At 43.9% G+C, this 17,790-nt stretch overlaps 1 protein-coding gene across 1 annotated transcript in view; it reads left to right on the plus strand.

Annotated features, from left to right (window-relative positions):
- The window catches only part of TMEM163 (transmembrane protein 163), a 245,271-nt gene that overhangs the window by 217,657 nt on the left and 9,824 nt on the right, over positions 1–17,790 (plus strand). Inside the window, 2 exon segments of the mRNA XM_004616529.2 lie at positions 16,602–16,689; positions 16,692–16,712. Coding sequence (XP_004616586.2) covers positions 16,602–16,689; positions 16,692–16,712 — 109 coding nt within the window.

Here is a 17,790-nt window from a genome sequence, read left to right on the forward strand (position 1 = left end):
AGCACAGCGGGTTGGGTGTTTGCTTTGCACGAGGTCGACCTGGGTTTGATTCCCAGCATCCCATATGGTCCCCTGAGCACCGACAGGGGTAATTCCTGAGTGCAGAGCCAGGAGTGACCCCTGTGCATCGCCGGGTGTGACCCAAAAAGCAAAATAAATAAATAATAAGAAGTGTCCAGTACAGGGGCTAGAGCAATAGCACAGCGGGTAGGGCATTTGCCTTGCATGCGGCCGACCTGGGTTTGAATCCCAGCATCCCATATGGTCCTCCGGGCACAGCCAGGAGTAATTCCTGAATGCATGAGCCAGGAGTAACTCCTGTGCATCGCTGGGTGTGACCCCAAAACCAAAAAAAATAAAATGTCCAGTACATAGTGCTGTAATAGGTGTTGGCTATTTCTATAATTATCTGCATCATTATTGTGGCTATTAAGAATTTTTCTCTTGCTGTTTCAAATCTTTTTCTAGGTATGCTTTTGGGACTACTAAATTTTTTATCTTCTAGAAAACTGCCAACTTACTCAGGATTTCAAACTATTCTATTGAAGTTGCTTGTGTAACTCTTATATCACTAAAAAAAATTGGGGCAGGGCACATCTGGTGGTGTGCATGGTTTATTCCTGACTCAGTGCTCAGGGGTGACTCCTGGCATGCTTAGGGGTCTATATGGGGTACCGGGATTGGACCCGGATCAACTGCGTGCAAGGCAAGTGCCCTACCCATAGCTTTACTCTCTTTCTGGCCCTCTCTTCTATGATTTTTACAACCTCTACTCCTTCTGTACTATGAACAAGTTTTTTGCTAATATGGTTGATTAAGCTAGCTTGCCCAAAGTTTGTCCTAATCATCACTTTTATAAACCATCTGATTCTATTGATCAAGTGTATTTGCTTTCTGGCTCATAAACTTTGCAGCTTTAAAGTTCCTCGTGTATTGTCCACACTCATATTAAGAGGGCAGATAAGTGAGTCCTATGTTTGTTTTTTCTTTTTGGTTTCTGATTTGGGCATTTGAATGCATTGATTACTTCTGTCTTTGTACTTTGAGAGATGAGCAGTCTTCTCTGTAACGAGTGGCTGCATCAGTACCCCAGGGCCCCTTTACACTCCCGCTCTCCTGCACATAACAATAGGACCCTCAGTGGGAGTGAGATATGTGTTACTGTGAGACACTCACTTACCTGGGAGTTCTCCTGGGGTAGCACCTGGAGCAGCCCATGATGATAGCAATGTGCTCCCCCAGGAGATGAACCACATCCTGTCTTCCTGGAAGCTGTAGTCTGCAGCTAGTCATCAGACTTAAATCTCTTGAGTTGGAGTTTCGAAGGTGTGATTATCATCATTATCATCATCAGTTGATTATAGGCCATTGGCATGATAATGTGGCAGAGCTGATGGCTCAGCCATGGAGACAGAGCAGAGGGCTAGCAGGCAAGCTCTGCATCCCTGAAATGCACGGTCCTCCAAGCCCTCTGCAGGGTACAGCCCTTGAGCACCCAGCCAGGGTGTAGCCCCTGGGCACAGTGCCTAAAAACCAGAGAGCAGAGCTGAGCTTGAGCAAGAAATTCTGCCTGTGGCCAACCACAGCTCCCGCACCAGGAATGAGTGGAAGCCTGCCCTCTTGTGGCCATCCCCGGGAGGGCTTCGTCCTGCTGACAGTCCTACTCCTACTACATCATTGGTGGATCTGTCATCAATAAAAACGATAATTTAATCTAAGACCCATATTGACTGAAATCTATTATTGGTTATTATATCAACTTTAAACACATAGAAGATTGGCTGTTTGATTTTTCTGTTCCATAAATTTGGAAGCCTTTATTAATACATAAAGTTTTGTTACAACTGGAGTTCGCTTATCAAGTACATCAAGACAGAGACTTGATGGGAAAACAAGGATGACTTTATTTATACCGGTTGGCTCGGCCAGGAGACTACAGTTAGACAAAGCACTAAAGCTATTGGCCTGGGGATCACAGCATCCAAGCACATCTATATAGAGCATTTGAGCCCTGAATTTCAATTTCAATTAAAAAATGTGATTTCTTATCTAGCATGAGAGAGACAGTATAGTCATTGGCACCAAAGACAGAAATGATGTTGGGGGTCCAGTACAGCAAGAAGATTATAAAATAAAGAATTATAATCATGGTTACATCAAGGGAAGCTGGGAAGGTTGTTTCCCTGAAATCAGAGAATCTTGTGGTGTTGCAGTTTGTGAATCACACGTTGCAGTTTTATGAAATGTCTTCTAATATAACTGCATTCTTTATGTTCCTTTATAAGTCTCTATACTTTGTTTTGGAGGCCACCTCTGGCAGTGCTCAGGGCTTACTCCTGGCTCGGCACTCAGGGATCGCCCCTGTGCTGGGAGGACCACATGGGGTGGTGGGGATTGAACCCAGCTCAGCTGTGTGCGAGGCAGGTGCCCTATCCATTGTACTTCCACTCTGGCCCAAGTCTGCATACATTGTGTTCTTGCACTTGCAGTGGCTTTCTCTGGGCTAGTCAGTTTTGCAGTTTCCCTTACACTGTTTCCCAAGCTCCTCTCTGGCCTTGAGCAAGGCTGCACCTGCAATGCAGAGTTTAGCCGTGTGTGATGAGTGTGATTTCTCTTCTGCTGGGAACTGCAGTCAGGATGCTGGGCAGTGGAGAATGTGCGGGGCCTTATAAGGACTTCACTTGGGAATTTTTTGAGTCTCGTCTTTTTCTCCACGAGTTTCTAAAGGGTTTGCTTCTGATCCCTGAGGCCTGGCATCTTTGCTGCCTCTTATACTTATCCATCCCCTGAAAGCAGCCAGCACTTCCCTCCCCTGCCCCGGGTCATAGGTTTGTGGTTGTCGTTCTCCTGTTTTCTTGGTTCTTACAGGTTCATCCCTTTAAAAAGAAGTCCATATAATTGCCATTGGGTTTATAAATGCTTACATGTGTGTCATTACCCCACATTTTGAATTGGAATCTATGTGTGTGTGAGGTGCTGGGAATTGAAACTGGGACTTCACACACTACAAAGGGGAAGTCCCTGACCATAATGCATAGCTCCAGCCTGGAATCCTTCCTAGTGTTTTGTATGGGGGTCACACCAGGTGGTACTTTGGGCTTACTCTTGATGCTATGCCCAGGGGCCACTCCATTGGTGTTTGGGAAACTGTATGTGATGTGGGGGAACCAGAGTCCACCACAGAAAAGGTAAATGTCTTACCTCCCTATTATGTCTCAGGCCTACTTCTGATATATATATATATATATATATATATATATATATATATATTTTTTTTTTTTTTTTTTTTTTGCTTTTGGGATCATCACACCCGGCAATGAACAGGGGTTACTCCCGGCTCTGCACTCAGGAATTACTCCTGGCAGTGCTCAGGGGACCATATAGGATGCTGGGAATTGAACCTGGGTCGGCCATGTGCAAGGCAAACGCCCTACCTCCTATGCTATCACTCTAGCCCACCCCTTCTGATTTTTAAGGCATTCTGGACTATGTGAAGTTTTAAGCATTGTGAATTGCTTTTTGTCTTTTATTAGGAAAAATTGAAATTCAGGGCCAGTAGGCAACATTGCAGGAAAGATGGCCCTGTGTTTTTAAAAATATTGTTGGTTTGGGGGGCACACCTGGTGGTACACAGTGATTGCTCTGCCTTAAGGATCACTCCTAGAGGTGCCCAGTGGATCCATTCAATATGGGGAAGCCAAACCCAGGTCTTTGACATGTCCTGTGAGCTATCTCCCCAGCCTGTCCTAAGGTTTGAGGGTGGAGGCTGATTAGGGGTCAGACAGATGGGGTCTTCAACATCACTGACTCGCTATGTGACATGAGCCTGGGGCAGGGCAGAAATTACTTACCCTCTCTGTTGAAGCTCATAGTTTCACCTGGCAGGAATCTATATTCAGTTACCTTTTTAAAATAAAATGATGCTGTCCATTCCTTTAGGAAAGCACCTTGTCTCAAAGGTACATTAATGAGCAGTATCTGCTGTATGATTTGGACTGCTAAGGGAACCTCTGATCCACACCTGTGCAGATACTAAATCCCACCAACTTCAGTAGCAAGAGCAGGCAGCCTGCGGCTGAGAGTATTTCTTACGGCTGGCAGTGCTTCGTGTCAGAGGGTTCAGCTCAGGCCATATCAGGCTCCATCCCAGCTTTAGGGAACCCTGGAGGATCTTTGAAATGCCTGGTGGTGACTAGAGGAAGGAGGAGTTCCCTTCCTCCTGGCCAGGTGGGCTTGTCTCAGGGGTCCAAGGCCATGTTCAGTGATTAGCGCACTTAGCCCCAAGTGAGGTTACCTTCCTGCTTTGCATCAGAAAACAGTGGCCAGAGTCCAAACACTGAACAGAAGCCAGGCTGCATCTGCACCGCGGCGAGGCAGCCAGCATGCAGACTGCACTCATTGGTCCTGTGCTTGCTAAGGCAGGCCGAGTGCCTCAGTGGTCCCTCTGTGCCTTCCTCTGACCCAGTGTCCCTGCTGACTTACTCAGGTGCCCAAGACGCTGGGTGCCTGCTTCCTGCACATGACATGGCCCAGCATCCACACTTGGGTTGGCCTGTGCAGCCCGGAGTAATGGGGACCACAACTCCCCATCTGTCTGTAAATCTTGCAGCTGCCACATCACCCAAAGCTAAATATCTGATCACCAACCTCTGACCCTCCTGGCATCATAATGTTCCGCTGCTGATTCAAAAATGGTTACGTTGAAAACAACAATGAGATATCATCTCACACAACAGAGTTTTGGCACACATCCAAGTGAACAAGAACAACCAGTGCTGGCATGGATTTGGGGGAGAAAGGGACCCTTATTCATTGCTGGTGGGAATGCCGTCTGGTCTAGCCTTTATGGAAAACAATATGGACATTCCTCAAAAAACTAGAAATTGAGCTCCTGTTTGACTCAACAATACCACTTCTGTGAATATCTCTTGTTGGTCCAAAGACAACAAAACAGAAACATCATTTGCACTTCTATGTTCATTGCAGCTCTATTCACAATAGCCAGAATCTGGAAACAACCCAAGTGGCCAAGAACAGATGACTGGATAAAGAAACTATGGTATATTTACACAATGGAATACTACACAGCTGTTAGGAAAAATGAAGTCATAAAATTTGCCTATAAATGGATGGACATGGAGAGTACCATGCTGAGTGACATGAGTCAGAAGGAGAGAGACCAATATAGAATGACTGCATTTATTTGTGGTATATGAAAAAAAGTAGGAAACTATTATCGAAGGCCAGGGAAAATGGGCCAGAAGGACTGGTCAGTGGTTTGTGGAGGTGGAGGGTAGTTAAGATAGAGGAGGGTTCATTATAACAACATTAATTGGAAATGATCACTCTGGCCAATAACTGAGTGTTGAAAGTAGATAAAGGAATATACATGAAAACCTCTAAGCATTTGTATTACAAATCATAATGCCTAAAATCAAAGAGAGAAAGAGAGAGAGACAGACAGACAGACAGACAGAAACAGAGAGAGGAGAGGTATCTGCCATTGAGGCAGGCTGGGTGGCTTGGGGGGTTGGGAGGGAAACTGGGGACACTGGTGCTGAGAAATTACACTGGTGGAGGGATGGGTATTGAAACATTGCATGACTAAAACCCAGTCAGGAACAGGTTTGTAATGCTTTATCTCACAGTGATTTGATAAAATTAATTAATTAAAATGGTGATGCTGTTTCATGTGAATCCATAGCAACTCATCAGCATAATTCAATAACTGGGGGAAATTGAGGGCTCAAGCTTGGTGTAATTTCCTCTCCACCTGCCCACTTTTCTCCTTTGCCTGGCGGGGGCAGAGGGAGGAGAGGTGACAGAAAACTCTGAGAATGAGAGTGACTTTTCATTTCACCTGGGGCTGTAAATCGATGGGCGTTTATTATTCAGCTAGCACCAGCATTTCCCTGGGTAATTCTGTAACACATGTATGTCAGAATGGTTTGAAATTTGTCCTCATTAGGAAAGCAAAGGATGCCTCTTTTTTGCAGGCATAAGCAAGTGAGCCTCCATACTCCCCCCATGGGCTGTCACGCATCTCATGTAAAGGGAAAGGGCTGGTCTTTGGGGGAAGGAGCAGGAAGGATTTCAGATGCAGACTCTGCTGATGGCAGTGCCAGCCATGAACAGGGACTTGAATTACAATTGCTGATGTACTTCTCCAGCAGGAGTTGACAAGTGGTGTTTCTGCAGAAGAAAAGCCCATTCATTTCTGTGAAAAGGTTTCCTTCGAGTAGCACCATGAATAAATATGCTTCGAGATGAGTCTCTATGGAAAAGTGGGGGTGCTGACAGGGAGGACGGAGAAACTCAGCATCACCATGTTCAAAATTGCTGCTGCCAATCACTAGCCAGAAACAAGGGTCTTCTGTGTACTGCTGTGTCTCATTCAGAGGAGGAATTTGACCTACAGGTGTGGAAGAATCTCTACCTCTATGCTGGTGTCTGGGATGTTGGTGGGAGTTTTGAGAGTATCTTATTGTAGATGCAATAACAAAATGTCCTAGTCTGTGGATTCACCCACAGGTGTGAAGCATGTTTATCTCTCACAATCCTGGAATTGGGAAGCCTGAGATCAAAGTGTCAGCAGATGTGGTACCTTTTCCCTGCGTGCAGCAAGCCACTTTCTTGCTGTGTTCTTTTTTTTAAATTTATTTTTTATTTTATTTTATTTTATCACTGTGAGATAGTCACTGTGTTCTTGCAAGCAAGGAGTGTCTTATGTGTCTTATCTTATAAAGGCACAGATCACATCATAGGAGCTCCACCCACAAGACCAACTTAGTAGTCTGAAGGTACCTCTGAGTACCTCTGAGTACTAAGGACACATTAGGGACTAGGGTTTCATCATATGAGATGTGTGTGTGTGTGTGTGTGTGTGTGTGTGTGTGTAAGGATGCATACCTATGCACCTATATCATCCTGAGTGGATTGGGTTCATATTTAGGTAGCAGCATGAAGGAGTTGAACAAGTTGCATTAAAATACCCAATACCCTGTACTGCAAACCATGATGCCTAAAATGGGGGGTAGGGGGGAGGGAGAAAGGAGGGGTACCTGCCATAGATGCAGGCTGGGGTGGGGGTGAGGAGTTGAGGGGTAATGGGAGGGAAACTGGTGACACTGGTACTGGGAAATGTACACCAGTGGAGAGATGGGGGGATGGCTGTTGGAATATTGTATGACTGGAACCCAATCATGAACAGCTTTGTAATGGTCTATCTCAGTAATTCTGTGATTAGATTGGCTTGATTAGAGCCTATTCGTTGGTACTGGTTGAAAGATATGTGGTCCTAGCATATCCTTTATGTGGGTTCATTTCTTCCTGATATTTTGATCCAGAGGTTTAGATTTCATGATTCTAGATGGTCTTCTATGAAGGCAAAAGACTAGTTCCCTAGCCTCTCCCTTCCTGTTTTTCCAACTATTCCTTCTATCAATAACTATCTCTCTCCATTGGGAATATAATATTTTTTAAAGCCTGGTTTCGATAGGAAATTCTTAGATTGAACTGTAAAAAGCATTTCATTGGGAGGACTATGACATTGATAGAATAAGACTCAATAGAACAGGATATACTGCTGATACCTGTAACAAGACACGGGATTCTCAAGCACAGACAATCAACCAAAGAAGCCAGACCAAGCTATGCCTAGTGAATAGTTCTCTGTCTATGAAATGAAACAATGACAGAAACTACTCTTTGGCGATAAGTCAGCAAGTATGTCTCCATGACTTAATCTATTCGATAAGATAGGACTAGTCTTGCCAAAGCAGAGTTGGAAAGCTTTTTCTACCCCAGGCGTATGTTCTGTTGGATTCTTAAAACCTTGGTAAGCAATTTGTCCCAATGAACTGGGTCTGTTTTCATGTTTGGGGTGAAGTTGAACCATATCTAGAAGGCAGAAAACACTCTTCTCAGATGAATTGTCCACGTGCAAGGTGGGGGTCATACTGAGAGCAGGTGGAGCTAGAAGCTTGATTGGGAGCCATGGGCTAGTACTCAGACTGCCGTGTTTTCACTGGCTGGCAGGGAGCAAAGAAATATTCAAAACCCAGCTGATGCCTGGAATCTTGGGGAGCATAAGGGACCTGAAGTTGTGTTCAACTAGCTCCCTTTGGTATTACCAGAATCTCAGCCTTGCCCTCAGCACTGACTTGCTGCCCTCTAAAAGCTAAGAGCAGATGGTACTGAAGAAGACCATCCCTGGGCCCAGTTTCTTCCTATTCCAACATGTGTTCCAGTGTCCACTGTGATCACTGGACACCAGTCACCTTAGCTGTCTTCTCACTGCCCTGCTCTCTCAGGAACACCTTTACGGAGGTTGGTCTTCACCCGTAAGCTCCTGACTTTCTCTGAAGTTCGAGGTGATGGCTCTTGGAGATGCAGCTTTCTTTCTATTCCATAAAACTTCTTGTAAAGGACTATTGACCATCACCTTAATATCCATCCATGCACTGTCATTGTTGGCATTGAAGACAATTTTTTTGTTGTAGTGGGGTGGGTACTGAGTTGAGGAATGAGGGCTTCTCACAGTAAGCTCATAGAACGGAGATGATGATGGAAAAAGTGCTAAGATGTGTCATAGGATCTGTGGGAAGAGGACCTAGTGGGGCATGGCATAGAGGTGTCAGCTGATCAGGGAGGAAACCCTCGAGGTAAGTCTATGAAAAGAAGTGTTGGGACTAGAGTGATTGTACAGCAGGTTGGGTGTTTGCTTTGACCCAGGTTTGATCCCTGACACTACATGTGGTGTCCTGAACACAGCCAGGAGTGACCCATTAGTGCAGAGCCAGAAATAAGCACTTGGTACTCTTGGGTGTGACCTAAACCCTTGCCTCTATCACCCCCGCAAAAAAGCAGTGCTGATCCACCCAGACAGTGGAAACATATCAGTCAGGAAATCCATGAGGCTGCATGTCTGTCCATCTGGATCTGTGTTCTACCTTTGACCTCCATAAGTCTATGATTTCATCTTTCTAGTGACTGAGCTTTCTTATACCTCACATTATGATAATGTGCATTGACTGAATTATTAGTAACTATTAGAACTATTTACCTAAGGATATCTGGAATTAATTGCTTTAAAATTAGTTTTGAGATATAATTACATACAGTAAAATTCAGCCTTTTAAAGTATATATAGTTTGATGAGTTTTGATAGATGTCACAGAACTACTAGCACAATATTGAGAAGGAGGATTTCACCACAAAAAGTTCAATCATGATACCATTTAGTTCTAATGTCACCTTAGTTTCTGATCTGGAACCACCTTGGTTCACCTTGTAGTCATTCATGAACTCCCTATCTCCAATTACTGTCTATATTCTGTCAGCACAATTTTCATCTCTGATAATATTATCTGAATGAAAACGTGAAGCATTTTGTACTTATGTCTGTCTTTTTTCACTGAGCGTGGTGCTTTTGAGATGTTGCCATGCTCTTGCTGAATAAGCCGGTTATTCTTTTTTGTTGCCAAGTAGCATCCCATTGTATGATAAACTGCAGTTTGTTTAGCTAGTCACAAGTTGTCAGACATTTGTTTCCAGTTATTTGACTACTATGAAAAGAGCACTTAATAACACTGGCGTTCAGATTTTTGCATGGTCATATGTTTTTATTTCTCTTAGGTAAGTAGTGATGACTAAAGCTTGCTGTAGTAATTCTGTATTAAATTTTATAATGAATGGCCAATCTGTTTTGCAAAGTGATGCATATGTCACACTCTTTCCAGGGCTACGTGGGCTCTTCAGTCACTACGTCCTCACCATACTTGGTATTATCTTTTTAATTTTGCTGATTCAGATGGGTAGGTAGTCATTTCTTATATTTGTTTCCATGTACATTTTCCTCTTGACTACCTATCCATAAGCTTATTAGTCATCACTCTAGTGAAATGGTTGTTCAAATATTATGTCCATTTTTCAAATTGAGATACTTTAAGTTTTCTTAGTATTCAGTCTGCTAAATTTGGGGACAAGGGTGGGATGAGGAGCTTGGGCATACCTGGCGGTGAGCTGAAGCTACTCCTATTTTTGTGCTCAGGGATCACTCTTGGCATCACTAAGGGTTATATGTTGTGCCAGGGATCAAACCAGATATAACTGCAAAGAGGGACAGTTTCTTAATCCTTGCTTATTAACCTCCAGAGTTTCTATTATTTTATTTTATTTTTGTTTAAAATGTTTACAAAATTTTAAAGATATTTATTATTTATTAATTTTAATGAATGAATTATTTGACTTTGGTTTACAAGACTTTGTGTTTTGGGGGAACAATCTTACCACATTATATCTACCACCAAAGTGTCAGTATCCTTTTCCCACACACCATTGAACTGCCGCCACCCTTTTGATCCACTCCTCCCCTTGGTAGTCTGTTCCATCATTATAAGGATTTATTTTTATTAGATAAAATAAATGTTTCCTTGCTTTGTTTCTTTACAGGACATGAGAGAGATCATCTGGCATTTGTCTTCTGCTGACTTACTTTACTCAGCATAATTTTCTCCAGTTCCATCCACACGTAACAGAGCAAGATTTCTTACTCTCTTAGACCTGAGCAGTATTCCATTGTGTTTATATACAACTACATGATCCACTAATCTGTCATTGAGTTGTTTTCAGATCCTGACTATTGTAAATAGTGCTGAGGTGATCATAAGTGCATATTTCTTTTCAGATCAGTGCTTTAATGATATCCTCAGGATATAAGTCCTTTATTAAGTATGTTTTGTAAATATTTCTCTCAGTGTATGTTTTTCCTTAATTTTGCAGATGTGTCTTTCTTTTGAGGAGCACATTTAAAACAATGATTTTGGTTCAGAGAAAATGGGGCTTCAGGATTTTAATTCAGGGTTTTATTTCTTTTATGAGAGATTTAGAGCATTTTTTATATATTTTAAATCCATTTTACTTCATCTCCCCGCATCTCCTTCCTTTGTTATTACAGTGATCAGGGCTCATCCCAGTCCTGACTGTGGAGCTCATACGATTTTTGGTCTTGTGCTCACTGGGGATCACATGCTGTTAGTTGCAGTACTTGCACACACATTTTGCTTCTTGTGCTCATCAGGGTCAGAGTTCCTGGCCAAGTGCTTACACCCCTTTTGTTGTAGTGCTTACACACAGCTGGCTGTGGTGCAGTTCCAAACTGCCCACAGGGTTGCAGACAGCAGCCCCCTGGACCACATTTAACAATGGCACCAGGGATAAAACTCATGGCCTTACACCTGCAAGGTGAGCTCTGAGCCCTACCCTTTTAAATTTGAACTTTAAAAAAATGTGTTTGAAAGGCAATTCCTGTATTACTCATTGCTCACAAATGTTTCATTTTCACATTTGTTTTGTGTATTTCTATACCTGGCACCACACAAAAATTTCTCACGTAAAAAAGAGTTTTGAGTAGAAACTGTTTAAGAAATCTTGTTTTAAGCCCCTAGTCTACCCCTGCCCCCCTTTTGGGTTTTTGGACCACACCTGGCAGTTTGGGGGGTTACTCCCAGCTTGGTGCATGGAGGTTGCTCTTGGTGGTGCTTCAGGGACCATGTGGTGCTGGGAATTGAAGCCAGGTCTCCCTCATGCAATGTGAGTGAGTACTCACATTTGTGAGTTTTTTTTAAAATTTTTTTATTTCATAGGGTAGTTCACAATATTTGATTGCATTTAATAGTCAAACACCAATCCCACCACCATTATACGTTCCCACCGCCATATGTGGGATGTTTCCATCCCAAACCCCAATCCCTGTCCCAAAGCACAACCAAAATAATTTATTTTGTATTGTTTGTTATGAAAAACCGCTGAATATGCTACAGAAAAGTATCCATAGAGGAAATAGTGTTCTATTTTGTTCTATTTAGAAAATAGATTGTTCTGTTTTGGCAGGGGTCATTAAGACCTTCTTCAGGATATCACTAACATGTTGTTAAAGATTGAGTGATGTGAACTTTCATATATATTTATCTGAATATATATATGTACATATACATTTCCCTCTATGATTGATTCCCTACTATTTGAACTCTATCAAATGTGGTGTGGTACTCTTGAATGGTAGGGAGTGTCTTAAGATGTGTCGAGCGGCCGAAAATGTGGCCACGCATGCAGCTGCACAATCCAGGAATAGGTTCACTCAAGCATGAGGCTGAGCATGGCGGCGGTGGGGGTGTGGAGGTTTTTGACTGCCAAGACTGGATCCCTTGGGGTGGGGAGGGTTCTCATCCGCCTCCCTCTGCCCCCTCCCCAGTGAAAAAGCCTGGCACGGGTCTGGTGGCATGGCTATGGCGACACCCTGTTGAATTCTTCCCTTGACCCTGTCCCTATTTTACTTTTATTTTACTTTTAAAATTTATATTTTCCCCAGGGATATAGTTTTTTCCATTTCTTATTAACTTATGTCTTTTTCTTATACATTTCTTATATATTAAAGTGATTAACCATTTGTGATAATTTCTCTAGTTTGCATTTGTATAAATTCTATCTTTATGTATTTTAAATTTTATCTAATCAAATATATTCATTTGATGCTGGAGCTATAGTACAGAGGTAGAGTGTTTGCCTTGCAGGCAGCTGACATGAATTTGATCCCCTTCACCCCATGTGGTCCCCAGAGCCTGCCAGGGGTAATTCCTGAGCACAGAGCCAGGAGTAAGCCACCACTGAGGGTGACCTCCCCAAAATATATATTCATGGTTATGGCTTTGAGATAGTTCTAAAAGACCACATTACCATGTCATAAAGGAGTTTGCCAAAATGGACATAAATTACATAGCATGTGTCTATATGTGATAAGTTCTCATTTAATATCTTCAGTAGGTTCTCAAAAAAATTTTTTATGGGGCCAGAGCAATAGTACAGTGGGTAGGGTATTTGTCTTTCATGTGACCAGCCCAGGTTTGATCCCCGGCATCCCATATGGTCCATTGAGCACCACCAGGAGTAAATCTTGAGTGCAGAGCCAAGAGTAACCCCTGATCATCACCAGGTATGACTCAAAAACTGCCACGCCCCCCCAAAAAAAGTGGTTGTTACATTTATCAAAAGTGTAAGCAATGAACACAGTCCCTTAAATAGTATCTTTCTGTTTAGTGCTGATAGGGAGTTTTGGTTAAATTCAACATTATAATAAAATGATTTTTCACATATCCAGGGACAATATTTGACCTGCAGCATAATTGATCTTTGGCTTCTGAGGGGTCTTTGGCTTCTGTTGGTTTTCATAATCTCTCTGCCTGAACCTTTTTTCCATTCAGCAAAGATTCATTTGTGTGGCGCTAGAGTAGAGAAGGTAGGCACTTACCTTACATATGGCCAACCCAGGCTCGATCTCTGGCACCCCATATGGCTTCCTGAGCCTCAAAGGAGTGATCCATGAGCACAGAGCCAGGGGCACCTCCTGAGCAAAGCCAGATGTGTTCCAAAACTGATGGAAAGACTAAAGATCATCTTTGAGATGTCATTGGGTTCTGTTACTGCTGACAAGGAAATAGCTTCCCTCAGTCTATTGGTCAGTGATAGGAGAGATAAGGCTATTGATGACACATCTGGTACAGTTATAGCTGGGGACAAACCCAGCTACTGGTACTGGCTGGTGATGTCGAGCAAATCACGTAGCCTCTGTGTACCTGCCTCAGTGTCTGTCACAGCTCTGCTCTGCTCTGCTGGGATGTGAGAGAGGATGTCAGGGAGACACAAAGGCGGTCACAAAGGTGACCATACCTTGAGAGAAACCCAGACCTACACAGGTTGCAAACTTCTCTTCATTGGCCATGTCTGCTCTGGCTTTCTGTCTGTCTCTCCCAAAGAAATCCCCTCAGAAGTTCCTTTTTTTATTTAATGGTCTCAGTCAACCAGGCTATCACAACAAAACAGCACAGACTGGATGGTTTAAGTAACAGGGATTCTTTTTGCAGTTTTGGAAACTGGAACTCCCAGATCAGGGCACCAGCAGGGTTGGCATCTAGTGAGGACTCTCTCCTTGGTTCACTGAGGGTCGCTCTCTTCTGCCTCACCCAGCCTTTCCTCAGCGTGTGGCAGAAGAGAGGGAAATCTCTTCTCCTTCATATGAGGGCACTAATTCTCTCACCAGGGCCCCATCCTCATGACCTCACCATGACCTAATCTAAACCTGTTTTCTCCCACCTCTAAAAAATATACAGATGGGAATGGCTTCAATATAGGTATTTGGGAGAGGACGGGTAAATATTTGCTCCCTACCAGGGATGTGTCAGCAGCTGGGTTCTCTCTAGGACATTGTGCTTGTGGTAGTGATAGATGGGGTAGCCGTGTGGAAGAACAGTCTGACAGGCTCTGGCAGGGAAGACCCAGAGGACTTTGGGGTTGAAAGTGGCTTTAGAGAAGGAAATTTGGCATATTTTGGTCAGCCCATGTCACCAGAGATTCTTCTTAGGTTTATTTCCTTATTTTCCCAGTGATTATAAACAAAACTAGCTGTGATGCTTCTAGACTCTCAGGATTTCTGTTCCACCACACTGTGGGAAGGTGGGCTGAGCTCTGGAACACACACTGTTTGACAGGAACAGTCCCGAGAGTGGAGAAGTCTTCCTTAATTGCAGTGGTTAAGTAAAGCTTCTGCTTTGGTGTTCTAAGGACTATAGAAAGCTATTCTCTTCCAACTCTGTTTCTGTTCCAACTCCGTTACATAGCCAATCTTATCTGTTTGTCCTGGACATGGAACTCAGAACCCAAGGGGACTCACACGATGGAGAGCATCTCTGAGATGAAATCTCTAAGGTGAAAGGCAGGTCTCAAACAGTTTCTCCCTCTTGATACCCTGTGGGGCCCCAGCATCACTTCTCTTCAGTTCCTTTACACTTCATCATGCTCTTCACACTCTTTCCAGGAAATAAGCTCCCAGTGATACTCAGCCAACTGGCCAGGTGGTTTAGTGATTGGGTCCAGGCAAATGAGGCCAGGAACCAATCTCAAGTCCATTTGTGTATAAGGCATGAGCCCCTGAGTCCAGAGCTATCTCCCCATAATTTCACCATTCCAGGATGTAATCGGGACACTATTTAGTTATCCTGCCACTTTGGTCTCTGATCTGGGACCACCTTGGTTGCTCCTCATTTTCTGTGGCCTTGACTTGTCTCTTGTCATGTTGTGCCGGGGTCTTTCATAGACCACCCCCTCTCCTTGAGGTTTATTTGGTGTTTCCTTTCATGACTCAGCTGTGATTGCAGATTTTTATTACCACCCCACAGAGGCTTCTCCTCACACACCCTATCATGAGGCCTCCAGTGTGCATGTGAACTTTATTAGCCACGACTCAGCTCACCATGCTCTCTTGGCTAAGGTCTGATGGATTTTTCCACTGCGATTTTCTCCTTCTCCTTTTTCCAACCCTATTTGTGAGGGCCAAGTCACAAGGTATGTCCTGCCCCTCTCTGCGAACCTCCTAGAGGAAGGAGTAGCAGAGAATTGGTGGAAGGATGTTACAAATGCCACTGCTCCTGATCCGCCTTTGGGCATGGCTGCTTTCATGCTACATGGGTGTCCTGTTACCAGATACATGGTGTTTCAGTGACTCTATACAGTTTTGAATCCTGGGAGACAGGCTGTCTTCATTCATCTAGCTTTCTGTCACTAGGTTAGTGAATCTGAATAATAAACTGCTTAAGGAGGCCCTTCCTTTGTGTCTAGGTGGTGCTTTATTAGATTTCTGCTGACAGCTGCATTTTAATGTGGAAGCTTCTGGAGACCCAACTCCTGAGGGTGACACATGGCTTGCTGCTGGGGTCCAGTCATGAGGTAGCAGTGCTCACTTTTAAATGTGTGACTCACTGGCTTGCTTGCAAAGGTACGGTGACAACTTAAACGAAGTGTTAAGATGATGTCAATTGCAGAATGTATTTTTAGATGCTTTTTCCCCACCTTCAAGGCTATATTTGAACTTCCGATTGAGTTATATGAGTTTAAGGGATAAATTTGGTTAAAAGTAGCTCCAGCCATAATTGACCTTGTAACAAATTCAGCTAGCTCAAGGAGAAGTGATCTCAGGTCAGTAGTGTACTTACATGTTCCAAAATTCCCAATTCAGGGGCTGGAGTGATAGTACAGCGAGTAGGACATTTGCCTTGCGTGCGGCCAACCTGGTTTTGATCTCCGCCATCCCATTTGGTCCTCTGAGTACTGCCAGGAGTAATTCCTGAGTGCAGATCCAGAGCATCATCAGATGTGACCCAAAAAGCCAAAAAAAAATCAAATGAAAAATCAACATTCCCAATCTGCATTGTGCATTGTTTGTGGTAAACTGTACCAAGAAGCTATTCTGATAGCTCTGTTATTGATCACTGATTGCCAACCATTTGGGCAGATGGGGGAAGGGGAATCTCCTACAGGAAAAGGACTAATTAGTGGCTTTCTAAATAAACATCAATCTGGATGATCTGGTTTTGGCGACTCTCTAATTCCCAGCAGCACAGATAACTGAACACAGAATACGAGTAGCATACCCCACCTTGTGGCAGTGTACCTGGCGGTTTGCTCCACGATCAAAGCTGATCCCGAAGGCAAGTGGTTTGCGGGTAATGTTTGCTAGCTGCAGGAAGTTGAACTCTGGCCCTTTTTTCTAGGATGATTTCCTGTTCAGCGTTTCCATTCTAAGTGGGATCCTGTGCAGTGTCCTCGCTGTGCTGAAGTTCATGCTCGGGAAGGTTCTGACAGCAGAGCACTCATCACGGATGGTGAGTAGGGCCACTGGGCTCATCTCTGGGGCCTGAGCCCCTCAACAGTGTCTTCTGTTGCAGAAGAGTTCAAAATTTGGGATCCATTCTTCACTGTTCTCCCCTTGCTGTCATTGTCAAGGCTCACACATCAGAGCAGATGTCTTGAGCCCTGGAAGTCAATCAGCTCTGCTTACTTTATCGCCTCCCTTGACCTTATAAGACCGCAGTTCTGAATCATGAAGCACATGAGGCTCCCCAGAGTCTTGGATTTCATGTGCCTTGTTCCAAAGTGTTAGAGCCTTTTTGTTTGCTTTGTTTTGGGGTCACACCTTTCTGTGCTCAGGGCTTACTCCTGAGGGGATCAAATGGGGTGATGGGGATTGAACTGGGTCAGCCGTGTGCAAGGCAAGTGCCCTCCTGGTTGGGGATTTCTTCAGCCCCCCAAATCAGTGCCTTTAAGGGGCCTAGATCAACGTTCCCTCTGTGCTTCTCCGCGCTCACATCTCTCACGCTTGGGAGACTCTCACTGTGGTGTTCAACTTGCGACTGCCAGGCTGGTGGTGGTGGGGACTGGGTGGTCAAGGGCAATGCTCACTCTACACTTAGAACCTAAACCATGCAGAAAAGATTCTGTGTATGGGTCAGCACATTTCTTCTCTTCTCTCCTTCTTTCTCTTTCCTTCCTTCCTTCCTTCCTTCCTTCCTTCCTTCCTTCCTTCCTTCCTTCCTTCCTTCCTTCCTTCCTTCCTTCCTTCCTTCCTTCTTTTTCTTTCTTTCTTTTTCTTTCTTTCTTCTCTCTTCCTTTCTTCCTTTCTCTTCCTTCTTCCCCTCCCTCCTTCCTTCCTTCCTTCCTCCCTCCTTCCTTCCTTCCTTCCTTCCTTCCTTCCTTCCTTCCTTCCTTCCTTCCTTCCTTCCTTCCTTCCTTCCTTTCTTTCTTTCTTTCTTTCTTTCTTTCTTTCTTTCTTTCTCTTTCTTTCTTTCTTTCTTTCTTTCTTTCTTTCTTTCTTTCTTCCTTCTTCCTTCCTTCCTTCCTTCCTTCCTTCCTTCCTTCCTTCCTTCCTTCCTTCCTTCCTTTCTTCCTTCCCTCCCTCCTCCC

Source organism: Sorex araneus, chromosome X, assembly GCF_027595985.1.
Source record: "Sorex araneus isolate mSorAra2 chromosome X, mSorAra2.pri, whole genome shotgun sequence".
NCBI classification, from domain to species: domain Eukaryota; kingdom Metazoa; phylum Chordata; class Mammalia; order Eulipotyphla; family Soricidae; genus Sorex; species Sorex araneus.